This window comes from Numida meleagris, chromosome 2 (genome assembly GCF_002078875.1).
Source record: "Numida meleagris isolate 19003 breed g44 Domestic line chromosome 2, NumMel1.0, whole genome shotgun sequence".
Lineage (NCBI taxonomy): Eukaryota > Metazoa > Chordata > Aves > Galliformes > Numididae > Numida > Numida meleagris.
The window spans coordinates 121,687,934-121,714,501 of NC_034410.1; the positions used below are offsets into that span (position 1 = coordinate 121,687,934).

Sequence of the window (26,568 nt, forward strand, 5' to 3'; positions counted from 1 at the left end):
AGGCTATGAATTAGAAGAGAGTGGTGCAGGTGTGAGGTAACGCCGGAGGACTATGCGGGCTGTGGAGTGCCCAAAGGCTAGAGCACAAGTTGTTCTAGAATCTGAAGTGGATTCAAAGGAATTTTAACATGAAAATCATAGATAAAGTGTGTTTCCTCTGTTGTCCATATAGTGGATAACCACTGACTGCTGCTGCCAGTTACTTGACTGAAATGTTGCTATTAGGATGAAAATTTCAGTTACCACTGCAGGTCCACAGAACCAGACGTAGTGGTAGGTGATAGAGTTTTTCCTTGCTGTGTTTTTTGTTTGTTTTTTCTTTTTTAAAATGAGTTCTGTTTTGGTTTTGTTCTGTTTCCAGTTAACTTACTGTCTTAAAATGTACAGTATTTGTAAGTAAGGAAACCTTGTTTGTGAATGTTGAGCTTCTTTGGATATGTGTGTGCTTATCTTACAATATCTTAACATTTTTTTGGAGGACTGCAGGGAGAAATCCACTTTTTGTTTTGTGTGAGTTTTGTTTTGTTTGGCGTTCATATCATGTTGACCCTGGGCGTAAGTTGGGAACTAGGAGAGTTCAAGTAACCTGTTCCAGAGAAACAGAAGTACTCCAAAGAAGAATAATTGAACTGAAGGGTATCAGTCACAAAATATAGCAGAATAAATTAAAAAAAAAGAAATATGTAAGTAGTAAAATTTCATTGATTTAGTAATTGACCTTACCCAAGATGTGGGATGTGAAGCTAAGAAACAGCAAGGATCTCATTGTAATTCAGCTGAGAATTCTTAAATAAATGTTCACGTACTGACTTGCTAATGCAGTACTGTGTTAATACAAGTACTGAAAGCCAATGCACCTGATGAATCATCCTGTCTCTTAGCAGGCTAAACTTGTGTTCCCTCCAGATCTTTACCTTTTTTAGCAGGACCAATCTGAATGCTTTATCCTGTGGCTAGTTCTAGCTGTTAACGTTAAAAAGACATTGCTTCTACAAATTTTGTGATGATGACTAATTTTCTTGTTTCTTTTCTTGTTATCTGGCTGTGATATAATTTAAAAGCTTATTAAATTTGATACTGCTGTATGGTGTTAATATAATTGTCTCAGTACAAAACTTGCATAGAATGGTGTACAACATTCTTGTGCTTATTAAAAGATGCACAGAACCCAATTAGGGTTTTGGTATCCTGGCTACCTTTCTCTGTTTATTCTTTCTAAATGGCCTTTGGGTTGGAAGCATATTTTGTCAAGTTGTGATCCATGACTTAAATGTCAGAGAACTGCTAGGAGAAACACACCTGCAAACCTCTCATTTTTATTCCTCAATTTCAGGTAAATACGTGGATAGAAAAGACAACTTTTAAATATGACTGCTGATAGACAGTCAGAATAGAATTCTGTTCTTGCGATTATTACAGGATAGACCTTTCTCCTTTTGCAGCTTTTCCCTAGCTCTTGTTTTTCAGTTTCAAGTGTTTAGGGTCTGGTATTAAAATACTTGAATGTATATGTCTGCATTTGAGGTCTCTGGTTATATAAAAACGCTCAAAGTGACAAGTATTTTAAACATCAGCTATCTTGATACAGAAATGCCAGATTCCATTATAATTTTAGGTCAGCTGAGTTGGAATCCATGAAAACAGAGAATAAAATGTAATCATTAAGCCTCAACAAAAAAGTATTTTCACATTGTTGTGTCCTGTTGGCTTAACTGATGCATGGTAATTTGTTAAATCGCTGTAACTCAGTGTTTGTTTTTGCTGACCGACTGGGAAAGGAAATAAGGTGTTGTTTGATTTTTACCTGGATTGTTCAGAACTGTTTTAATAGAGATTTGAGTCATATGTAGTAAAGCAGGCATGGTGAGGGTGGATTCTGTGTTACTAATGGGCAGCTAAAACCTGTGCTATGAGAGTGTGTTCAAGGTGAGAACAATCATTTCTAAACTTTGGTAACTATGACTTTGTAACATTATAGTTTTTATAGATTGATTGTTTTTATATTTAAAGAGTGCATAAAGCTTTATATTTTTCTATGGTTGTAATACAGCGCTGTTTATATTATTTTTCCAAGTTTGCTTACTTGAATATTTCATTAGATGCTAAAGGAGAATGGTGATAAAGACGTGTATATGTGTATTTGATGGTTTTTATGTGTATAAATGCTCTTTTTTTTTCCATAGAGAATGGTTTTTCTTGCTTTCCCATGAAGTACTGAACCCTATGTACTGCCTATTTGAATATGCTGGCAAGAGCAACTATTGCCTGCAGATAAATCCAGCATCAACAATCAATCCTGACCATCTTTCGTATTTCTGTTTCATTGGACGTTTTATTGCAATGGTAAGTTAGAGTTTTAAAGGTTTATTGTTTCTTATATTTATACATTTATTTCTGAATAGTATTGTTTTTACAGTTTTAATTTAAGCAAATCCTCCCAAAACAGTTCCTGAGCGTTACGTTTCTTGAACGCTAAATTTTCCTGGGGTGGTGATGGAAATGAATATGAAATTCAAAATAACATTTTAATTTTGTTTATGAGGCTGGATAGTGATAGGACAAGGGGGAATGGTTTTAAACTGAGACAGGGGAGATTTAGGTTAGATATTAGGAGGAAGTTTTTCACTCAGAGGGCGGTGACGCACTGGAACAGGTTGCCCAGGGAGGGAGGTTGTGGATGCCCCATCCCTGGAGGCATTCAAGGCCAGGCTGGATGTGGCTCTGGGCAGCCTGGTCTAGTGGTTGGTGACCCTGCACTCAGCAGGGGGGTTGAGACTCGATGATCTTTGAGGTCCTTTTCAACCCAGGCCATTCTATGATTCTTTGAATTTTGTCAATTAGATGTGTCTTCTTCACGTAAACAGTTGCTTTATTGTCTGAATACTGACGCTCTGAAAAATGTGACTAAAATTTTTGTAAAAAGGTTCCTCAGTTAGACTTGGTACATGTTGTTGTGATAGAAAAAATGAGTTAAAAATGTTTTGCAGAGTACATTGTATCCAAATATGTGTTTAAATTAAGGTTCAGATGTCACATAAAGGAAAAGCAGAAGCTTGAAGGAGAGTTTGTAGCATCCTGAATCACTACCATCATGTTTTTCTTAAAACTATAAGCTGAACAGAGATATTATATCATTTCCTCTAGTATCACTGAGCCGAGTATCTTTAATGGAGTCTTGCTATAAACATATTTTTTTCCTTCCATCTAGAGATAGAGGAAACTGCAATGCCATTTAGCAGGAAGATGTGGTAAAGCAAATTATGTGCTAGAAACAAATTATTTTTGTAGTGATTTTTGTTCATAGGCGTCATATAAATGCCTGTTGATTGAGAAATCAACCTCATTGAAGAAGAGAATTTAATTCAAGTATTTAAAGTCATTAAAGTCAAACTTTTATTTCTTGAAGTAGTTTGATATTTTCATTTTAAATTCTCAAAGAAAAAGAGATAGACCGGTGTAATAGTGCCTAATGTAGATAGTTTCAAAGTTTGAATGGCACTAACTGCTCTACTTCCTGGAGTACCTTCTAATGGCCTAAAACAGCTCAAGCAATAACCTAAATGTGAATCGTTTTAAGGATTCTAGATGTTTGTAATGAGTGCAGTTATAGCTTCTGTTTGTCTCGGAATTCTAGAAGACTTGTTGCTTTCAGATCATAAAAACTTCACTTGACTTTAAGTATTGAAATAGCCACAGACGTTTTTGATTGCATCTGAGTTAAATGTAAATGTATGTCTTTTATTACTCTGTGTTACTCTCTTACTTGTGTTACTCGAAAAAGAATGAAATTGTTGAGTGGCAGTTGATAACTGCATGCTACAACTGTTACGTTTTCTGTAAGATTACCATCGCTATTAAATGAGATGATTTAAGAGCGTACTTTTACCAAAAAAAAAAAAAACCAAAGCAAACAACAGGAAGTCATATGGCTGGGTAATGTACCTGGTGTTTATTTTGTCTATTTTTACCAGTTCACTCTCCCATGAGAATTTTAGACTAGTTTAAAAGTAAACAAACAAAAAAGCCCTCGAAGGGAACCTTTTTACGCTCCTTAAAGCAGCAGAAAGTGCATGCTAGAGTAATCCTTAGAGGGGAAATGAGAATGTGGAGCAAACAAATGGAACACTGTCGTTTTCGTGAGAAAATGGGCTGTTACATTGGCTCTTTTTCTTACTGTTTCAGCTGTAAGGAGAGTCAAGCAATAAATGCTATACTGCGGCCTGTTTTTAGAATGATTTAGAATGAGCTTGCATCCCGGAAGGCCAATGGTATCCGGGGTTCCATCAGAAGATGGGTGGCCAGCAGGGCAAGGGAGGTGATTGTCCACCTCTATTCTACTCTCGTGAGGCCCCATCTGGAGTACTGCCTCCAAGTATGGGGCTCCAAACACAGGAAGGATGTGGAGCTTTTGGAGAGGGTCCAGAGAAGGGCCACGAAGATGATCTGAGGGCTGGAGCACCTCTCCTGTGAAGATAGGCTGAAGGAACTGGGGTTATTCAACCTGGCAAAAAGAAGGATGTGAGGAGACCTCATTGCAGCCTTCTAATATTTAAAGGGAATTTATAAAGATGAGGGAAATCAACTTTTTACATGGGTAGATAGAGATAGGACAAGGGGGAATGGTTTTAAACTAAAGGAGGGGAGATTTAGATTAGACGTCAGGGAGGAGTTTTTGCTGGGAGAATGATGAGGTGCTGGAACAGGTTGCCCAGAGAAGTTGTGGAAGCTCTGTCCCTGGCGGTGTTTAAAGCCAGGTTGGATGGGGCCCTGGGCAGTGTGATCTAGTACTTGATCTAGTGGCTGGTAACTCTGCCTGTTGCAGGGGAGTTGGAACCTGATGATTTTTGGAGTCCTTTCCAACCCAAGCCATTCTATGATTCTATGATTTTTAGGAGGTATTTCAGTGAAGAAAGTATACTGGAATACGGTGAGGAAAACTAATAGAGCACAGCTACTACTGTGAAAACATCATCTTTCAGAAGCACTGAGTCTGTATAGAGATATATATACTGTGTGTGTGCACGCATGCTTGCATAATATTGTGATTCAGCACTGCTAACTGGATCGCATCATTTGTGTGTATGTAGTAAGACATTTTTTTTAGTGTGATTTTTTTATAAGGAGAATCTAATTCCTCTTTTTTTGTTTACCTATAAAGAAGGTGATTCTGAAAGCTCTTTCAGAAGCACCAATTGTATTTTTAATTGTTTTTACAAGCTGCAGTAGCACTGTGTAAAGGATGATTTTGCAGGATGTATGCATATAGTGAAGATGGTCAGTTGTATTCAGGTAGGATCAAAAAACATGCTCAAGTAGGATTGAGTAACGCTTGGCATAGCTACCTATCCACATAATAAGGAGGAAACATAGTAATTTCCTCATAAAAGGACTGTACCCTTTTATGAATTGCTCTTTTATCATATGCTTGGATAAGTTTTGTCAATTAAACTTACTAATCACTTAATGTAACATTGTTTTTGTTTGTTTGTTTTAAGTACCAAGCTGCTACTCCTGCTTTTTATCACTCAAAGGAGAAAGGAATACAAGTTCAGAAATTCAGCAATTAAATAATAGCTAAACAGACGGTTTTTCTGTTTCAACAGGCATTGTTTCATGGGAAATTTATTGACACTGGTTTTTCTTTGCCTTTCTACAAACGAATGCTGAGCAAGAAACTTACTATTAAGGATCTAGAATCTATCGATACTGAATTTTACAACTCACTAATTTGGATAAGGTTTGTAGATTTCTTTTTCTGAAATTTTATGAATTTCTCTGTTTTAGTATCTGTTGTAACCTGTTGTGTTTTTTTTTCTCCTTTCTTTTCATTCCTTCAGGGATAATAACATTGAAGAGTGTAACTTGGAAATGTACTTCTGTGTAGATATGGAGCTCTTAGGAAAAGTAACCTCACATGAGCTGAAATCTGGAGGTTCAAATATCTTGGTAACTGAGGAGAACAAAGAAGAGTATATTGGGTAGGAAGGCTTAGATTTCAAAAAAAATGTGTCATGTTTCTTCTGTTGCTGTAGTATTTTATGACTCGGCATTTTTTTTTTCTTATTGTGTAATTCTTTGGGTTCTTAGGAAATGCTGTCTTGGTACATGCGGCACCTTGGTGGTTTTTGCTTTTTGTTCTTTTTCCTCCCCTGTTTCTCCCATGCCACAAAACCTCCTGCCCTCCTCCCCCCCCAAAAAAAGAAAAAGGAAAAATGAAGACAAGATGAAGACTTGTATTATTACTACTATTATTATACATGCAGTGAGAGAACAGCTGAAACTGAAAATGAGGAAACCTATTTTAATTAACTTCTCATGGAGGAAAGAAATGTATTTGACAGAAGATTTCAGAATTGTCACTGTGGTAACTGAAATTGAGCGTGGTGTATAATGTGGCACAGTGTGGTGTGACTTAAACTGTTTTTTGTCATTGTTTTAGTGTACTGCTCTTTCCTGCTTCTCTCCTATGACTGTCTTTTGTTTTGAACCCTTTTCTGATCCAACTTGAGTGATTTCCAAAGTGCATGTACAGAGATCCTTTTCTGTGATAAAGCGTATGTTCCATGCTGCACATAAAGTTCCCACCTTAAGTTAGTAGTCTTTAGTTTTGCAGTGAAATAGTTTCTATAGTATGTGCCTATATTTACTGTCACTTTCTTATACTCAGAAATGGCTTGACTATTTTAGTTGAAACTTCAAGAAAACATGTTACCTTTTCCATCTTCTAAATCTTAGCACAAATCAAATGTTCGGAACAGAAAATGACTACTCCTTGCTGAAGCTGGAAGTAGTCATATGCTGGAAGTATTGGGCAACCATAGTTACAGCTATTATAAGCATATCTGCCTACATGAATATTCTAAAATTGGTGGAAATCATTCTTTTTGTCCATTGAAATGCTAGGATTATACACTTGCAAGCTAAAGCAAATTTTGCCATAATAAAATCATAATGCCCAAGTACCATAATTTTCATGAAAAAAATGCTGAATTTAGATGAGTGAATGATTTATAATAATAAATCTTTTTTATTGAATGGGAACTTACTTAAATACATCCTGCTACTGTTAACTGTCGTCTGACCTTGGAGATTTGTAATAATGTCAGTCTGATAGGTTCTTTATAGTCTGTGGATTCATACAGTGTGAGAAAATAAAATAGGAGGGAATGTTGCCTCACTGGGCCACGTACATAATCATATACATTTGAACTTCTTTATGTTGAGCGCTAATTGATGTTTAATTTTTTTTTCTCTTTTTTTCATTTTTCCCATCCCAGGCTCATGGCTGAGTGGCGATTTTCTCGGGGAGTTAGAGAACAAACCAAAGCTTTTCTTGATGGTTTTAATGAAGTTGTTCCACTACAGTGGCTACACTACTTTGATGAAAAAGAGCTGGAGGTGAGGTTTTCTGTTCAACATTTACACCTTTTGCAAAAGGAGAATGAATAATAAATGGATAGCCAGCTTGAATTTCTCACTTGCGGCCTACTGCATTTTATGCCCTGTGGGACATGGAGAATTTACTAAGAGAGGCAAGGGTAAATCACAAGACAGTATCCTTACTGAATCCATGCTTTGCGTTGTCCAGTAGATGTGAATTTTAGATTCTTTCTGCAGTTTTGAATTGTGTTTTGCAAGCTTCTATGAAAGGATCAGAATATGAGATCAGAGGTGGATCAATTCGTTTTAGAAAACTTTTCCCTCTAGTAGACGGCCTTTTAACAGGTGGCACAGGAGTTGACTCTGGTGTACGGTGATTGCTTGGTTTGATGTGCATAGTCTGTACTAGGTTCTAGGGTTATTACACTTCAGGACATAAAGTTGTAGGAGCCAGTAAGGTTTGATACTAGATTTTGTAGATCCTTAGTACACAGCCTAAGGGCTAATAATAAGTATTACTTGCACACACACAGTTTTCATAAAAATCAGCCTAAACTACGCGCAGTGTTAAGGTTCTGATTTGAAGCAGGGACAAAAGGTTTTGAAGTAGTAGGCTTATTTATTACTGAGAGACCTTCCAAGGTTGCCTGTATCTAATGAGTGGTGTTTTGAAAGTTTTTTTAGGAGGCTTTGCCTTTAGGATGTTCGGCTTTCATTGCTTCTAGTAGTGAATATTTTACAAACTTAAACTTTGCAGTGTAGTTTATCTTTACTTTTAGTAGCAGTAGCAATGTAATTGTCATCATCTTGGAATATGAGGCAAGATTTTAATGTGAAAGCTAATGTTCTGGTTAATATTGAACTTCCTTTTATGGGAAAAGTTGTATTATTATACTATTGAATTAGTAATTGGAAGAAACCTAAGTTTCCAGTATGTAGGCTTTCAGACAACATAAAAACACAAACAATTTTGGAGTTCTGCAAACTTAGGGTAAAGGAAAATCTAATTATAGCATAAAATTGAAAAAAATTGCCAGTCCTTTGTTTGGAACAAGAGTCTACATTTTTGTTAGCATGTCTCATACAAGACACAAAAGCAACTCTTAATTTCTATGTGTTGCTCTGTACATAGTCAAATATCGTTGTCTTTTCCAGGTTATGCTCTGCGGTATGCAAGAGGTTGATTTAGCAGACTGGCAAAGGAACACTGTTTATCGTCATTATACGAGGAATAGCAAGCAGATCATGTGGTTCTGGCAGGTATATTGATCAGTAAAACTTCCAGCTTTGGGATTTTACTCTGTTTTCTAACACAAAAGACATATAAAGGGGAGGGATGCCATCTGATCGAAGGCTCTCACTTGTTCCTTTCTTTTTTATTTTCTGAGAAAGCAAGGAGTTCTTGGGGAGTATCCTGTAGGGTGGGAAATGGTAGGGAGGTACCTGCGCCATATTTGAATGGCTGAATCACGAATACTTATTTTTATATCTTGTCCTCTTATTGATTATATTTCAGCATTTATAGAATGAAAAAATATTTCTTTTGTTATCAGGGCTTTTGAGTCAAAATGGCAGCTGTTTCAATTCTCCCTCTCTCTCCTTTTCACCTCTCCAGTAATTTTCCTTACAAAGTGCAACAGCTGTTAAGGACAGTGTTCTCTCTTGCTGGGACTGTCACAAGCAGGGAATACTTGAGTCTTGGGATGATCAGAGCCTGTGGCTAGGCTATTGCCATGTTTAATTATAGCATTGGTGTGTTTTGTGTTTTAGTGCTTTAGAATGGGATAAAGATTCTTCCTATTTGCTGATAGCTGTTGCCAGTTTTCACGTTGTAACAATCAATAGTGCATATAATCTGAAATCACTGTCTTTTTTCCCCCATCCTCAATTTTACTGAAATGGAGAAAGATGAGCTTTTCTTAAGGTATCTTTTTAAATGGAATTATATGTTTTCAGAAATCTTGTAGGTTTTTTGTTTTTTCCAGCCATGTCCAATTTTTTTTACTAAGTAATTTGAATCTCTGTACCTAGTTTGTAAAAGAGACAGACAACGAGGTTCGCATGCGACTTCTGCAGTTTGTCACTGGCACTTGTCGGTTACCTCTGGGTGGATTTGCTGAACTTATGGGTAAGTGAAAAATATCCCAAACTTTTAGACTGAACTGTTCCATTTGAGAATTGAACCAGGCTGTAAATGGATGCCAGGAACTTCTTGTACATCAGCTTGGTTCTAGCCGGTCTTTCTAGATCAGAAATCCCATCGAATAATTTTGCAAATGATTAGGAAATCAGCTTATTTCTGTTAGCAGAATATGCATATTCATGTAATGAGAAGCACCTGATGAGTTCTGAGTGCTCTATCTGAGTTGTTTTATGTCACGTAGATGTCTTTTGTACTACTTCAAAGGAACTGATTGCAGTTCTTTTAATCTTATTTTCTAGGAAGTAATGGTCCTCAGAAATTCTGCATTGAAAAGGTTGGTAAGGAAACTTGGTTACCAAGAAGTCACACTTGGTAAGTTGTTACTTGTAAACTTTCTGTACCTTCAGTGGCTGCTCTGGTTTCTCTATTCTGATCTTGCATTTACCAAATCAGAAGAACTATAATTTGAATCATTATCTGTCTCTGTCTTCAGCTTCAGTTGTTCTGCCATGCCAATATTGAGAACTCTTCTGGTTCCCTTACTCTTAAATTTTGCTACTGCATTGTACACTTTTTGTCAATATCATATCTGTCGGAGTTATAATGTCCTTCTTGGACAGAACTGTGAAACATTTTCCTAATTCCTTATTTTAAAAAATATTAAAGAACTGAACAGTAGTCATGTCAGTATCAGGTATTTACAGTTATTAGATGTTCTTCTTACACAATAACATTATAAAGGGTAAACATACAGTCATGAGAGAAAGTAGTGTGAAAGAAATCACAGGAAATATTCAAAGCCAGGATGTTTAACCAAGAATGCAGACGCCTTGCTGAGTTGCTTGTTTCGGACCTCACTCTGTTTTGCTCTCAGGCTTCAGGCTGTTATCTTGCCAGTTACTCCAAACGGGAACAGTGATCGCTTTCCCATATATACCAAGTGTGAAAGAAATAAGCCATCCTTCGGCAACCTTGTGACATTCAAAGGAGTGGCCAGCAGGGAGAGGGAGGTGATTGTCCCCCTCTACTCTGCCCTTGTGAGGCCCCATCTGGAGTACTGCGTCTAGGCCTGGGGCCCCCAGCACAAGAAAGACGCAGAGCTCTTGGAATGGGTCCAGAGGAGGGCCACCAAGATGATCAGAGGGCAGGAACACCTCTCCTATGAAGAAAGGTTGAGGGAACTGGGCTTCTTTAGCTTGGGGAAGAGAGGGCTCTGGGGAGACCCCATTGTGGCCTTCCAGTACTTGAAGGGAGCATATAAACAGGAGGGGAAATGACTGTTTACATGGGTGGATAGCGATAGGACAAGGGGGAATGGTTTTAAACTGAGACAGGGTGGGTTAGGTTAGATATTAGGAGGAAGTTTTTCATTCAGAGGGCGGTGACGCACTGGAACAGGTTGCCCAAGGAGGTTGTGGATGCCCCATCCCTGGAGGTATTCAAGGCCAGGCTGGATGTGGCTCTGGGCAGCCTGGTCTAGTGGTTGGCGACCCTGCACTTGGCAGGGGAGCTGAAACTAGATGATCTTTGAGGTCCTTTTCAATCCGGGCCATTCTATGATTCTGTGATTTTTAAACTGCTGTCAGGAAGATAACGTTGGGAAGACACAGAATGAAACAGAATTGTGGCAGAAGCCTTTTGGAGCCAAGCGTAAGGAAAGTTAAAACATATTTCCAGGCATGTGTAGAAAGGAGAAGGCTTTGGCCTTTTCATGCTCCTGCTGGAATTCAGAGATGTATCAAATTCAATTTCTTGGTAAACATTTTTTCTTCCAAGTATTACAGTTGTCTGCATCTCTGTAAAGAGCTTTCTTCAGTTTTCAAAGGTCGTGTTTCTTCATTTGATGTGATACCATCCTTTCGTTTCTAAATGCGTTAATCTAAAACTTTGTTTTTACTGTTCATAGAAATGTTAAGGTAGTGAAATGGCACTGAGTGACACTTCTTCATTTCTAATTGCTACACTGGAACATTTTTAACTTCTACTATAGCAGTCAAGTAGTGTTCTCCATGGCATTTAGATAAACTTAACAGAGTTTTTTTTTCTTTTTTCCCTTGCTCAGTTTTAATCGTTTGGATTTGCCACCCTACAAAAGCTACGAACAACTGAAAGAGAAGCTGCTCTTTGCCATTGAAGAGACTGAGGGATTTGGTCAAGAGTAGAAGCAGCTTCTAGTCCAAAAGGAGACTTTGCATATTAAAAGGCTCAGCCAACTAAAATTGCACACTTAATTGTATATAAGCTTTTTGTTCTGTACAGTGATCTTTCTGGAACTCTAAAAGTATAATTGTTCTCCGTTCTTCCACAAAGATATGCAAAACAGTTCAGCCTTTTCTACTTTTATTTATTGCCCTTCCAAAAGACCAGAAAAATCCCTCATAAATGTTGAAAGCAGACAAGAGTCTTATTTAAAATATATATTAAAAATATAAATATATATACGAATAAGCTCTAGTTTTATAGAGCTTTAAGTGTATGAAAAGTTGCAGCCATTTAAAAGGGCCTGGATTTGCTTTATCTTGGCTTTATTATTTAGAAAAAAAATGTTTAAACTGCTCTGTGTTCTCTCTTAAGAAACATCTCCAAGTTTGTTTTATTGCATGGCTGTTCTAAAAGGTGTTAAAGGCTTAGGCCAAACGTATCCTAAATATGTAGAAAGATGCTGCTGGTATTTGAGACGACAGAATATGATGTTCTGTCAGTTTAATTTTTTAAAATACATTAATAGCTGATATATCTCTCTTTACTACACTGATGTAGCCAAGGTCATTAATAAAGCCTTTATTACTTGCACAAGAGTAATGTACAATAAGATGAATGTGATTTAATGTTGAAAGGAATTGGTGCCACTGTTCTGACTTGTTGTAGGAGCTGAACAGAACATTTTGATTCATTTGAGCAGCATTGAAATTTGTTTACATATTACCTTGGGTTATTACCACGAGGATGTTAGGTAATCTTCAAAGAAAAAATAATAATAAAAGAGAAACTATTCCACATTCTCTCCTTGGTCTGTTGTCTTACAGGTTTTTTATTTTTTTTTTTTTGTTGTTGTTGTTGTTGTTTTTTTTCCCAATCTGTGATGTGTTTTTCCCAACTTCATAGAGTCTATTCATGTAAACTGAGATCTAAGGGTATATGAAAGGTAATGTGAACTTTGCTGCTTTCTATGCTCATGTTCAGTTTCTGTTATTGGATTTAGTAAACCCAAATAAAATTAAATTGACATAAGCTTTGCACAGTAAAAATACTCTGAAGTATTACATACTTTTATTTCTCTTTAAGTTCCTGTAGAAATTCAGATGTACCTGAATTATGTCCAGAACCTGTCATTCTTTTCTGTAGGCCAAGTTTGTCCTACATGCATAGTAATCAGTGATTTAAATCTATTTTTTTTTTTTTTTTGGTATTGAGGGCATTTGCTGAACTGAAAAGATGTTTAAAAAAAGTTATGACACCTTATTCATGTGAATTCTGTTAAATGCTACTTTTTAGCAAACTGTGCTTCCTTATTATAGAGTAAAATATGTTTAAAACTACCATTTGTATTATGCTTTAATATTAACTGTAAATTCCATTACATTTAACTTATACAGAATTTTGTACACACGTGAAAATGATTTCTTAAAGTAAGATTAAAAAACATTTCTGTAACATACCATATTGCACTGTTAAAAGTGTACACGCAGAAAAAATAGCTCTATCTGTTCTTGTATCTTCCCGATACAGCGACTGAATTCACTGAATTCTGCCAAAACTTTATTTTTCTACAGACTGGATTCTCTGGAGGCTTTGTACTCAAAAGGGCACAGTTTACTGTGGAGCTGCTGAGCTGTATGTAGCTTTGATAACAGTGGTACTGCACCTGGCCCAACGAGAGCGCTATCTTACCTGAACTTTCCATAGGAGTTTCATATTACACCAAATATCTTTTGCAAAGCTGTTTTCATAACTACGTCATTAATTTCGAGTGTAAAAGCACCTAAATTATGACTTACGTAGATTAGAGTGGAGGAAGCTTTACAAAAAAAAAGTCAAAGGCAGGGCAACAGAAGTGTGTGTAGCTTACCGAAAGGACAGTTCAGAGGACTACGTGTCATGTCATACAGTTGAACATTATGAATTTGCACTAACGAATGGACTTGGTAACCCACTACCAACTGCTGAACTTTGTGAATCTGTGAGTAAGTTATCAAAACAAAAATAATAAAAAAGACAGCACATCACAAGGATGTAGTTGCTTCATTGATTTGGTAACTTTAGCTGTCTCATAACTGCAACCTTTTCGTATGGGTAAGAGTTACTGAGCAAGGAGAGAAAACCAACCACCCTGTAGCATTCTCTACATGGACATAATTGGCTGGGAGAGAGGTCCGAAGAGAAGCAAACAGCAAAGGCTTGGGCTCAGACAAGCAAACTGATGTGGTAATGCTGAAGGAGCTGCTTTTTAGTTCCTAGGTTGTGTGTTCCTTTCTTCCTGCAAGGAGGTAAAGCAGCAGGTTTTTCCTAAAACTCTCATTGATCTCTACTAAGCCCCCAGTTAGCTTTCCTCTTTGTGCAGATACTGCTTTCTGCAGCAGAAAAAGCACAGAAGTAAGGTGCTGTTGCAGTAAGGCTCATAGAAATGGTTTTGAGTACACTATGTTTTTAGTGTGAAAGAATCCCTCTGAAGGCTGTTTCACCATACAGCAGGAGAATGCTTTAGAAAAAGAAAAAAGCAGAAAACTTTGTCATGGTTCTGTATCTCTTTTCCTTAAAAGCTACATGAGTTACTTGCCGCTGAAGTGTAAAAACTTGCATCCCCCCCTTCTTCAGTGTATTTATACCTTCCTTGTCCTTTAAGCCCTTTATTCCCATCTAAGTTAACAGACAGATTCATGTAATAAAATAGGTCTTTCAGAAGACAGTTTAATTGAAACAAGAAATGGAAATAGCAAGTTTAGGCTATAATTTTCTTAACTGCTTCAAGAGAAAAAAAAAGTATTTAGGTTCCTTTTCCTATGCTGCTTACAGCTGAGATACTGAATTCCCTGTATCTTGTTTCTTGTTATATAGAATTAAGCAACTCCAAAGCTTCTTTCTGTACCTGAAATATAAAAATATAACAAAATAATACTTTGTAGTTGTAGGCTTTTCTAGCAGAGCTTATTACCATGCAAACACCCCAAAGCTTCACCACAGTTCTTTAGATTTGTTATTCTAAGACTAGTCACTTTCTTTCCCCTAGTTTCAGATGCTTAACATTTTAAACATGGATGGGAATAAACCTCTTAAACTAGTCCTTTCAGTCTAATTAACTTATTAAACATAGTGTTTACTCGGGTTGAATGCAGCAGATGAGCTTGATTTGCTGAAGACTAATAGTAGCATGTACTGAGTTATCCTAGTCCTGACATACTGCTGTGGGCAGTAGGAGGTAAAAAAAAGTTCAGAATACCTACTTGGCTCTACCTCTGCCAAACACAGAAGCAAGAATTCCAGCTTCTCTCTGCAGGTCATTTTCCTTCTTACTGGGCTACACTGTTTAGGTTCCTATGTTTGTGACACCAATGAGTTTCACATTTTACAGTGACCCACAGAAGGGAGAGAGCATCACCTGCAGCTGTGCAGCCTTTAGGAGATAAGCAAATACGTGTTTGCAAGGAGACCAAGTGCTGCCACAGCAGAGGAATGGTTTAACAACTTGGCTACTGAACAGAAGTCACTCCTGGCTCCTTTTGTCTCGTTTCCATAGGCAGGCAGGGCTTTTGTCATCACTAGTTGCATGCGTGCATCCAGCTACTAGTAAATGTCCAATAGACTGACCAATTCATACAGAACTGAGGCCGCTTTTAGGCTATTAAATTCCCCTGCGTATTGCAAAACTGTGGAAGAAAGGAACCCTTGCTCATTTCTGTGTCATGGGAGAAACAGTTTGATGCCTACTAGAGAGTCCACAGAGGAGGGAAAACATGAATAGAGATTTTTCTGAGGCATGAAATGCAAAATCCTGCCGAAGTACTACTTGAAGTTTGGGCATTTTGAACTTGACAGCGCATTTGGATGTCTTTGCTAACAGTTGTTACTGAAACACTGTAGCTTTACACTGACACTAAGGTCAATCAACCATAGGAAAAGTAAATTTGGAAATCAGGCTTTGTTAGTCTTGCTGCTAACAAAAACACCTGCAGTTGCTGTGGTTTACAAGTCTAATGGATTACCGTCCTGGAAGCACAGTATGTACAAGTTTGTTTAGGTAGGAGGCAGATTCCTACCTGTCCAAACCATGTTCCTGAGCAGTTCAAAAGTGTCAGTAGTGCCTCAGCCAGCTGGCACAGGAGATTTGCTGCTAAAGACGTACTATTTCTACTTGTCTCAATTCATGTACTCTGAGTCTCTAGCTCTGGATCTAGCAAGTTTTTGACACATCCATGCTTTTTTCTCCCCCCTGTTCTGATTCTACTTAAGGGAGTGTTTTTTTTAGCTTTTCCAAAATATGGCTTCTACCTTAACCTCAGCAACACAGTTAAGGATAGGTGGTTGTTTGCACCAGAAAAACATCACTGTTGTTTATTAACAGAAGATCTCCAACCATTGTATTGAGAGAATATTAGAATTTTTTGGTGTGTGGGTGTGATGCAGGAATACAGGTGCTGAGCTAGAATTCACTCTGAGGTAACCACCCCATCTCCATGATGTGACACAGGTTGGTTACCATCCCAGTTCTTAGCTTCCTACCTGTTTGTCCTCTTCTGTATGCGCAGGATACTCCTTGGCTTTGCTTAACCACAGAAGAGCCATCTTTTTGTTGTTTAACTTCAGGTATGTCTTCCCCAGAAAGAGCAAATTTTTGCTGTAGAAATTTGGGTCAGCTGTACAGAGACAGGAGAAAAACATTGAATAATAATGAGCAGCATTCTATGAAAGCCACAATATAGCATCACTCCTCTATAAATACTTATTTCAGAAAAAAAATTAATAGTATTTTGGCTTTGGATCAGAAGGAAAACTACTACACTTTCTAGACTTTGGTCTCCTACACAGTTACGTTAGCTAGCATGTTTTGCACAATAATAAAGTACACAAAGGCAGGTTAAATGCCTGGCTGAAGAAAAAGTGCAGTTTGATAACAGTGAGAGAGACTGACAGCAGCGGTGCTGCCTGCTCCCATCCCCTCTTCCAGCTGAGGGACGCATGCTGTAGTAAGCTCTAGCTCTGCCCTTAGCACTATTATAGTTATATACTCCAATACTTGTTAGATTTTTTTAGTCATTGACTATTACTCTGTCCTTAACATTTCAAATTCCAGCAGGCAAACATTGTAGTTGCACAAAAGGATACACTTACGTCAGTTAAAATAAATATATATAAAATATATCTATATTGTAATATATAATAGTATAAAAAATACATTGGTTGCTCCAAAAGTAATGCCTCCAATTTATTTCCATGGAAACTACAACAGTTACAAAGAGCACATTAACACTATTTGATAGTGTTCTGTAGCTGAGAATGTGCTCTGTTATTTTTCAGCAAAGTCACTACCATTATTTAGGGCCACAAAGATGATTAGGGGCCTGGAGTATCTCCCATACGAGGAAAGTGTGAGGGACCTGAGACTATTCATCCTGGAGAAGACTAAGAGGGGATCTTATCAATGTTTATAAATATCTAAGGTGTGGGAATCAAATGGATGGCACCGGGCTCTTTTATGTAGTGCCTGGCAACGGAACAAAGGGCAACAGGCACAAAACAGAACACAGGAAGTTCCATACAAACATGCAAAACAACTTCTCTACTGTGAGGATGACGGCGCACTGGAACAGGCAGCCCAGAGAGGTTGCGGAGTCTCCTTCTCTGGAGATATTCAAGACCCGTATGGACAGTCTTCCTGTGTAACCCACTGCAGGGAACCTGCTTTAGAACGGGGGTTGGACTCAATGATCCCCAGAGGTCCCTTCCAACCCCTGTGATACTATGATTAGTTGTGCATTTTCACCAGTGATGGGCACTGCAGGCCATGTTTGTAATGGAATGTTGGCGGGAAGGTTCAACCTCTACTGCTGTACTACCAACATCCACCTCTGACACTGTAAACCAATATAATAACATAGCAAGCATGACTTTCAGAGCAGCCCTTGTATTTATGTATACATATAACATCAAATACAGGTAAATATATGGAGGTGTTTTGGAGGCACACTGAGGTGAAGTCTACCCTTCCAGTCCACAGATGCAGTACCTGACACACAGGGAAAGGTACGTCATAAACTCTTCCTTCAGGCTTCACTGACACATCTGTATAGAAGTCTTTCACAGAGCATTGTTTTCCCTTATCTTTCAGCTTGTCAGTTTTGCTTGGGGCCTCTCTCTTGGGGAAATAATAGTTAAATATTTTCTTTTATGAGGACAGTTTTACTGCCAGGTGGATAGGTACTCTGATCCCAGTGATGACTGGGATTATATAGTGTTGTCTCTTGTCTCCTATTGAGAATACAGGGGGTTTTGAACGTTAAGAATAAACAAGAATGACTGACATCGAAATTCCACTTTTGCTCCCTTCTTTGCCCTGCCATAACGCATTCCAGTTGAATGCTTGGGAAAAAGCATGAAGGAGTTCCTACAACATCTCGGTGCTCTCTGCTGGACTCTCTCCACTACGCCGCCGTCCCTCTTATGCGCTGCCTGTTAAGCATCACCGTTCTGACCGGCGGGCTGAGGTAACGCGCAGGCCGACTCCGCCCAGAACACCGTTACGCCATCCTAGCGGCACAGGCCGACTGCTAAATCAAAAAGAAGCCTTCCCTGACCGGGAATCGAACCCGGGCCGCGGCGGTGAGAGCGCCGAATCCTAACCACTAGACCACCAGGGAGCGCGATAAGAAACCTCACAGTGATAGTGTTAACTGCGCGAAACACTTGGAGCTTCTCTGATGATGTATTCACTGTGTCTGATCTGCTGGCAGTACTATATTTACGCACTATTCTAGGTGATTACAGATGCAAAACGTTTATGCATGGTAACTTGTAACAAAAGAATATCATGTCTGCAAAAACTGGCAAGAATTACCTTCCTCTGCCTTGTGGAAGTATCGAAGAGCCTGCAAAAGATAAGGTTCTCTTTACAACAGGGCATACTGAGCTGAACACAGCAGTCAAACCAAATCACTGCGCATGCTCAGCATAGCTGAGGAAAGACATCTGTCTGTCCTACCCATGATCTTATTGGTAGGCATTCAGCATGATACTCATTCGGTGTGCAACCAGACCAGACTTCTTCTCAACACCACTATTTATCCAGCCACTTCCTGCCACTGCCGTTCTTGTTTGAGTGTAGCACCTTCTATTTGTCCCTAAAAAAATCTGATGCTCTACTTCCAGTCTTCAACTTGTCAAGATCAGTTTTTATTTCTACCTCCCGGTGCATCTCCAATCCCTCCAAGCCAGCTCTCAAGTATAAATTTAATAACCGAAACAAGTTCATGTCACACCGTTCTCATCTCCTCCTGACATTCCCAGCTGGAGGGAAAATACTGCCAGAGTCTTGACAGTGGAGATGTATCTACAAAGCAGTTTTTGTACTGAACTGCACCAGTCTTATCAGCATGGCTCACCTACAGACTTCGGGACAAGATTTTACTTCTTCAGCGACTTTAACTGCAGCAGAATTTGATGTAGGGATTGGCAAGGTTCTGCAGAAATCCTGGCTGACGCCATATTCTTCTGGAGGTGATTTTCAGCAAAACTCAAAAGCACGGCATTCCATTACAAAGTTCTATTTCTTTTTTTCAATCGGGTCTTCAGTTGCTTTCTGTTTTTCAAGCAGCCTTTTGCAATTACTTTCCAGTGACTCCTCATCCCCCTCAACTTATAACAACAACAGACTGTGGGCCAGGGATTTTATTGCTCCAACAGAAGACAAAGATTACAGCAGCTGCATGAAACTTTCCTGTTACCAATCTAATTTTCAAGCTGTTATATATGTGCACATAAATAGGATGCATACTGTGTTGACACTCTAGAACACAGACATCTGGACAGTAAGTTTCAGGGTGTCTTACAGCAAAAATTTTCATGGTAAAGACAACAAAAAATACTTCAGCCTCTCTGAAAAACAGAAGTTATGTTACCAGTGGATGAGAAAAAGGTATTCATTAGTGGTATGTGCTAAATCAAGCTGTTACTTTTTGCACTGAAAATAAAGGGAAGAATTCTACTACTCCTATCAGAGAAGTCCATGGTATAACATGACTATATAAATCATCAGCACTGAAACTAGCACAGAGCTATCTGCAGTCAAACATCACAGGAAAGAGGTTCCACATAGCTTGCTACTCTCTGCTGCAGAAACCACACCAAATCAGTTTCACTATTCTGTGTGCCACAGCTGAAAAAATTCAAGGCTTACTGGATTTTTAAACATACCTCACACTCCTGTTTTGCTCTCACTTTATTCATGATAGTTGCAAACTCACAAGCCTGTATTTATTCCATCAGAACAGTTTTGTACAGAAAATAATCTGTGTTGCTTGCTATTCTACGAATATCTAAGAGGTCAGTTCTGTCAAGAGACTTAGTAAAAATACATCAACAGCTTTGTGAGGTGAATTATAACATGAAAAATTTTCCTACTGTACCTCTTCATATGTGGAAGTTGGAGGTGCTGCAAATAGCATCGCAGCTATCTTCCGTTGGTACCACGGCAATTCAGCAAAGGAATAACACCTGGAGCAAAAGGAAACGTTTGTATATGACCTTCACATTCCTCCTCTGTTTGGAATCAACATTCTCCTATCTTGGATGTCATAGCCAGCTGCTGCCAAAAGCTGCAACAACCGCAGTCACAGCGCAAGTTCTTACAACTGTTCAACCCAGCTCCAAGCGTTTGAAATTGCTGCAAGAAGTTTTGGTGCATCTTTTACTGGGAGCTGTGAGTACATGAGGCTGGAGACAGTTATTAACCACAAGACGGCCTTTCAGCTTGTAGGATTTTAACTATTAATGCATATTTTATAGCGCTTTAAAATAGTTGTGCTCTGTTATTGCAAATAAGTAATGTTATTGCCTTACATCAACATTGCCTACAAAAATGGGTCTGCACCCTGAAAGACTCTGATTTAGAAGAACAAAAATAATGAGAAGAATCAAACTGCTGTGTTCTAGGCTAGGCCACTCTGCTCTGTTTTCCCCGTCTACTGACTAACAAAGGTAATTAGCAACTACTTCAGAGATGATGAAAGAATTAAATATTTAAGTATTTCATATACATGAAACATTTCACATTAAACAATGCTATTCACTTGAATTACTCTCACACAGGGATGGTAAAAATATTTTTATTATTAGTGTGAAGCAGAGCATGTGGGAGGAGGCGAAAGATTAATGAATGCAAATACGGAAACGGTTGGGAGCCAGGAGAGGGCAGGACACTGAATGCACCATCCCAGTTAAATTTTGTGATAAGGCGTGCCTTATCACAAATGTGAATAAGACAGGGTCAGTCCAGGATACACTAGATAACATGGCTCAAGAACTGCCTGTTACTGAATTCCAGCTTCAGAGGAAGATGCTCCGGGACTCAGCAATGGATATAGTTAATAATACAATATGTGCTTATTTCAGAGCCACAAGCAATAGCAGACCCCTCATTTCTCATCATCTTTTCTAATTTTCCTTCGGATCAACATCTTAAAGTGCTTTTCCAGAACAGGACTCCTATCTCAAAACTGACACGGCAAGGCTCATTCAGTTGGGAACATACGTATCTGCCTAAACACTTGGACTACAGCAGCAGTTAGGTCATCTGGGAATAAGTAGTACTGAAATACGGAAAACTTGAGATCTGTAAACTAACACAGAAGTCCAGAGCAGTAGATTGTAGTTTTCTCTGATATCCAACAGCCTAGAAAAGCTACAGAAAAGGTGGCTGGGAATTTTAATTTTTCCTTTAGCTACAAATACTTTGCCTGTATTTATTGTCAATCTCCTGGTCTCAGCTTTCCTATAAAACATCTGATAGAGGACAAAGCTGCCACACTAAATCACCAGAAACACTGTCTGGAGGCTCTAACTAACAAATAAAAGATACTGCAACCAGTTCAACCAAACTGCTTCCACAGAAATGTGGCCATTAGTACCGAAAGCTGTACTTCCAGTCCTTTGCCTGCACTGCAACAGTAACACTTCGTACAAATCTCACTAAGCAGTAAATACAAATTCAGAGATCTTCGTTTATTCATGTGCAGTCGTAAGCTGCATTTACTTAAATGTAACTTTTAAAATAGAGTATTTTGAACATCCATCACGTTTGATTGCTTTTCACAAAACACAGGTTGTATTCAGTGGCAGCCATCAGTGACATTCCATATAAATTCAGTGTTGAATTTTGCCTCTATTCCCACTAGTCAGAACAAAATGAGCAGTGCTCACAGCCTCTCATGTGCACTGTGGAGCTATATGCACATCTGCAAATCAGTTTTTACTATTCTAATATAGTAAAACGCAGAGCTACAGTGAACACTTATTCTTCATCTTTCTGCACCGTATAAGAATTAACAGCCAGATGCTTTACAGGCATGACTTTCTGTTCCCATTCAATAGGTTTCTACTGAACTATTCCAAGCATTTCTGCAATTCAATAGTCTGTTTATATTCCAGCATTTTTCTTTGCCGTATTCTGGCCTATATCCTAGAATTTTTCTTTGCCACACATTAACTTACCAAATGCCTATAAGGTGAATTGATGTTGCATCTTTTGGATTCAGTTCAATGGCTCTCTAGTGTAGGAGGAAAATAAAATTAATTAAAAAAAAGACGTAAAAGTTTATTTTGACACATCTGGCTTAAAATATATTAAACAACAAAAAACCATCACGCTGACTTGTTGTCCTACTATTAATTAAACCACAATAACCATGCATAGAATTTCAAGGACACTGTGTTTGCTCAATGCACAGCTGAATCTGCTCACCTCCAAAAACCTGAAGACACTGACAGACTTCTAAGCGGTTCTGTTTAGCAGGTCAGTCTCACATGAGACTCGACATATTCCGACTTTGATCTTATTTCTGGTGAAACAAAGTTAGTCTACGGTCCTCCATCTTTTCCAGCACTTGCCTTTCACTGGTACATAATGCACAGTTACAGGGATGGCCACACACCCTTTTCTCAATAGCACAGACAGACTCTACATAGGCCTAAGAGATGTCAGTAGCACTTCAGCTGTTTCAAGACTCTCTTCTACAGGGACTTTGTTACTGCAGGAGCTAATTTGTATCCCTCGTTGATTTGGAACCCAGAACAAGCACAATAACCCCCAAATCAAATTGACACCAGGAGATTTTGCATTTGCAAATTTTCACCAAAAGATGGTAATTCCTAACTCACACACGATCTACGTATTAGACACATTAAGGCAGTCATTTAAATTACCTCAAAGTGCTCTTTGATAATAAAGGCGTTTCCAATTTTAACCTTGATTCCTTCATAATCTCCAACATCGCTGAGACAAATTGCATACCACTGTAATTCGAAGTACAAAAATAAAATATTTAATAGAACACTGTAACTACTACCAGTACAATTTTAAAAAAACACAGATCAGCTACCACCACCACCCAGCAAGAAGTATTTGTTACGAGTTTTAGCAGTGCCAAGTGACCTGCTAGTCTGCATGGATAATGGAATCAATGTCCTTTTCTTATCTAAGATGCCAAACACCATTGACCATACTTTGTTACCTCCCTGCCTGAGAGAAGCAGCCCAAAACAACAGCAGAATGAAGCCAGACCGGAAGTCTTTCCAATGAAACTACAGAACTACTAGTACACACATACAGCATGCTGGAGGGACGGTGCATGAAACATTTTTCAAGTTACGTCAGAGGAGACCAGCTGTAAACAATATGATCAGTCACCTGCTTTGGTGACCGATCCTGTACACATTGAACCAGCTTTTATTTCCTGTATCCTGTCTGATCTCTAATCTTAGAAGCAAATCAATGAGAATTAGAAATGAGAGAGTGAGAACCCCAGTGAGAATCACTCATTTTTAACTGAGAAGTTAAGTTACACTGAAGTTTGCTGACACAGAACAATAACATTACATCAAGTTTCCACTGGCAGAAATCAAAGAACAAGGTTTCGGTTACGCTATTTTTTCTGGCTTACCTTGTGTGCTGCTGAATTTGATTCATTTTTTTCAAGTGCCTTTTTTGCATACTCAAGGGAATCATACGCCAGTTGTCTTTTCTCTTCTGCAGAAGTAATGCTGAGCTGAGCTAAATCTCGTGACGCTCGTGCCAGCCGCCATAACAACTCTGCATCCTCACTAGTTATGAACAGAAACATCGATGTTTTAAAGTAATAATGCCAACAAAGCAAGCAAAGGTCTCAAATCAGTCTTTCAGCAGATATCTCAAGAGGGTGATACAACAACAGCATTATCATCTGGCATTCGCGCTGCACAGAACTTCAAGGTAACAAACAACAAATAGAAGCCTGACATTATACACTGCCTGAAGATACAACTGCATAAGTAAGGAGCTTTTTCCTTCAGACTCAAATCCTAACGGGACAAACGAAAACTGAAAGACGGAGCAGCTAGTCAGCAATGAAAAAGAAATGATACAATGACTCTCAAAAGTTTTCAGTACCTAAATTCTAGGTACTCTAGTCATTACAGTTGTGCGTAAATACATTGTGACTTTTTCTAGCATATTTTGAAGCATTTTCTAAGTAACAAAACAAACAAAGAAAAAATAAATCTCTCTGCAAGAATGAAAAACTGAAGTGCTAATCCTCTGTTTCCATTAGCTGCATTCAGCTAACAGTTAGACATAGAATCATAGAACCACTAAGGTTGGAAGAGACCTCCACCTACCACCATTACTGCCCACTAAGCCATGTCCCTAAGTACCACAACCACACAGTTCTTGAACACCTCCAGGGACAGTGACTCCACCACCTCTCAGAGCAGCCCATCCCAATACCTCACCACTCTTACTGAGGAGAAATTTTTCCTAATATCCAAGTTGAATCTCCCCTGGCACAACTTGAAGCCACTTCCTCTCATCCTATCACTAAGTCCTTTCTTCATTCACTTTTCTGCCAGGATGGAATAGATCAAGAATGCTTTCCTACTTCAAAAAAAAGTTGAAAGCAGGGCTCTCCAGTATACCATAACAAGAATATTAGTTGAAAACCTGGTACAGAAAAACACAGTAAAAAAAGTCAAAGTAACATGAAGATATTCAGTGCAGTCAAGTACCTATTTTTATGCTGAACCAGCAACCGATACAGCTTTTCAGTTTCTCCACTCCCATACAGGTAGTCTGCTTGCTCTATAACTTCTGCCACTTAAGGACAAATGTGGAAACAGAAGAACAAATTACACGTAATCAGGATATTAAGGCATTAACAAAATGTTTTAGAGCAAGACAGTTTAACTGAAACACAAAGAACAAGTTATGAAATTTTTAGGCTACCGTACACAACTGCATGGCAGACTCAGATAAGCTACTCACAATGAACAACTAGGCAGAGATACAGTGCCAGAAATATGGAATTAAGAAACGGCTTTCAGCAACACAGAGAGCTTAGGGTGCTTAATGGATTTAACACTTCATAGTATTTTTCTTAACGCATCAGACAGCGGAAGCAATTTCTTCGTGAAAATGGCAGGAAAGGAAAAAAAAAAAAAAAGAATGACCAGAAAGGCAAATGTAGTAGAGTAGTGAGTGCTGATACACCTTCATTAGTATATGCACAGAGTTTAAATCCAATCACTTTAAATAAGATGTATATATTTTATTCTTGGTTCTCTCTACGGTTCCATAGTTTTGCTAAAGACAACTGCAGGCTGAGTAGGGCTCATTCTTTTACTCAGCAAGCCAAAATGAAACATTGCTCAGAGATCTTCCAGATGGAATCCTTAAGGATTTGAAAAACCACAGCTGGCTTTTTAGTGCATCAGTTTATGCCCTAGGCATCCATTGTACTCACAACATTTTTTTTTCCTATAGAATATTTTAAAACTGACAACAGAGATGTGGGAGCACTATCTCCACAACTAGCTGAATACAATCATAGAATCACAGAATCATTTGAATTGGAAGGGATCGTTAAAGGTCATCTAGTCCAACTGCCCTGCAATGTGTCCAAATTCCCTGCAGGAAAGTGATGTAATAAGGTAAATATGTAAATGAAATAGTGTAATAATATGATATATATGTATATAGTATATAAAACAGCACTTCACAGACAATACACAATACAGGATTCTAGCATGAGAACAAATGGAATTCGGAGGAAAAAAAAACAACAAATGGAAGCAGGTTGATCATTCTCTTGAAGTGTATAGCTGTATAGGAACAAAAACAAACTCTATGTTTATTCTTCTGCCAACAGTAAAACGGGAAAAAAAAATGATATTTTCAAGTCCCAAGCTCTGTCTAATTTCTTAGGATTTTCAGCTACACTTATCTCTGGCATCAGTCCTTGGTTTGTGATCAAACATCTAAGTGAAAACATAAGCTCAATTCCTTCTTCAAAATCTTCTCACTTGCATAAGCTCTCTGTTTTTTCATATTATCTGCTGAATACGGCAGCTGTGGTATGGCTGTTGTGTTTTGCAGCAGCGTGGTTTCAATTATGGAATAATAAAACAACAAAGACAACTAAACAACAAAACCCCACCTTCAGCTGAAAGAAGTTCCTAGAATATAATTCACTGGAGTTTAGAGTGCTCTGGGTAACGTTTTAACTCTGCTCTAAATGCTGACACCAAACTATTTCAGTCTACGTGGACCTTGGACTGAGTGCTGCAGAGCACCTCTTCCTAATTTTGTGGGTTATGTTTGCTTCCTGAGGTGCCCTGAACACCTCTGTTGTAATGACTGAAAGCTCAGAATTCAAACTTCTCAACTTAAGTGCTCGCTAGGTGTTTTAGACTTTATCTAAGTCATTAGACTTTCATTTCTTCGGGTGCCTATCAGGTATTCCTTTTTACTCCTATTTACACAGTATCTCTTACTTGTTTTGCATAGGAAGGACAGCGACATCTCTCCT

The 26,568-nt window shown here is 38.4% G+C and overlaps 2 protein-coding genes and 1 non-coding gene across 10 annotated transcripts in view; 1 reads left to right on the forward strand and 2 right to left on the reverse strand.

Annotated features, from left to right (window-relative positions):
• Window positions 1-13,749, forward strand: part of WWP1 (WW domain containing E3 ubiquitin protein ligase 1) — a 61,980-nt gene extending 48,231 nt beyond the window's left edge. For all 6 annotated transcript variants that reach the window (XM_021388773.1, XM_021388772.1, XM_021388775.1 and 3 more), the window contains 8 exons: window positions 2,184-2,343; window positions 5,604-5,737; window positions 5,838-5,978; window positions 7,278-7,398; window positions 8,536-8,640; window positions 9,412-9,508; window positions 9,823-9,895; window positions 11,586-13,749. In XM_021388773.1, the coding sequence (XP_021244448.1) occupies window positions 2,184-2,343; window positions 5,604-5,737; window positions 5,838-5,978; window positions 7,278-7,398; window positions 8,536-8,640; window positions 9,412-9,508; window positions 9,823-9,895; window positions 11,586-11,685 (931 nt within the window). In that variant the 3' untranslated portion in view covers window positions 11,686-13,749. The remainder of the gene's footprint in view (window positions 1-2,183; window positions 2,344-5,603; window positions 5,738-5,837; window positions 5,979-7,277; window positions 7,399-8,535; window positions 8,641-9,411; window positions 9,509-9,822; window positions 9,896-11,585) is intronic.
• Window positions 1-26,568, reverse strand: part of RMDN1 (regulator of microtubule dynamics 1) — a 28,358-nt gene that overhangs the window by 1,085 nt on the left and 705 nt on the right. For 2 of the 3 annotated variants that reach the window (XM_021388783.1, XM_021388781.1), the window contains 7 exons: window positions 24,770-24,857; window positions 23,671-23,830; window positions 22,934-23,023; window positions 22,223-22,278; window positions 20,140-20,227; window positions 18,573-18,603; window positions 16,241-16,374 (listed from right to left, as the gene is read on the reverse strand). In XM_021388783.1, coding sequence (XP_021244458.1) covers window positions 16,241-16,374; window positions 18,573-18,603; window positions 20,140-20,227; window positions 22,223-22,278; window positions 22,934-23,023; window positions 23,671-23,830; window positions 24,770-24,857 — 647 coding nt within the window. Of the gene's footprint in view, window positions 1-14,354; window positions 14,610-16,240; window positions 16,375-18,572; window positions 18,604-20,139; window positions 20,228-22,222; window positions 22,279-22,933; window positions 23,024-23,670; window positions 23,831-24,769; window positions 24,858-26,568 lie in introns of those variants that run through there. The other variant, XM_021388782.1, reaches the window with a different exon arrangement.
• TRNAE-CUC lies at window positions 18,304-18,375 on the reverse strand. Its single transcript has one exon. It is a non-coding gene; the product is annotated as a tRNA-Glu (tRNA).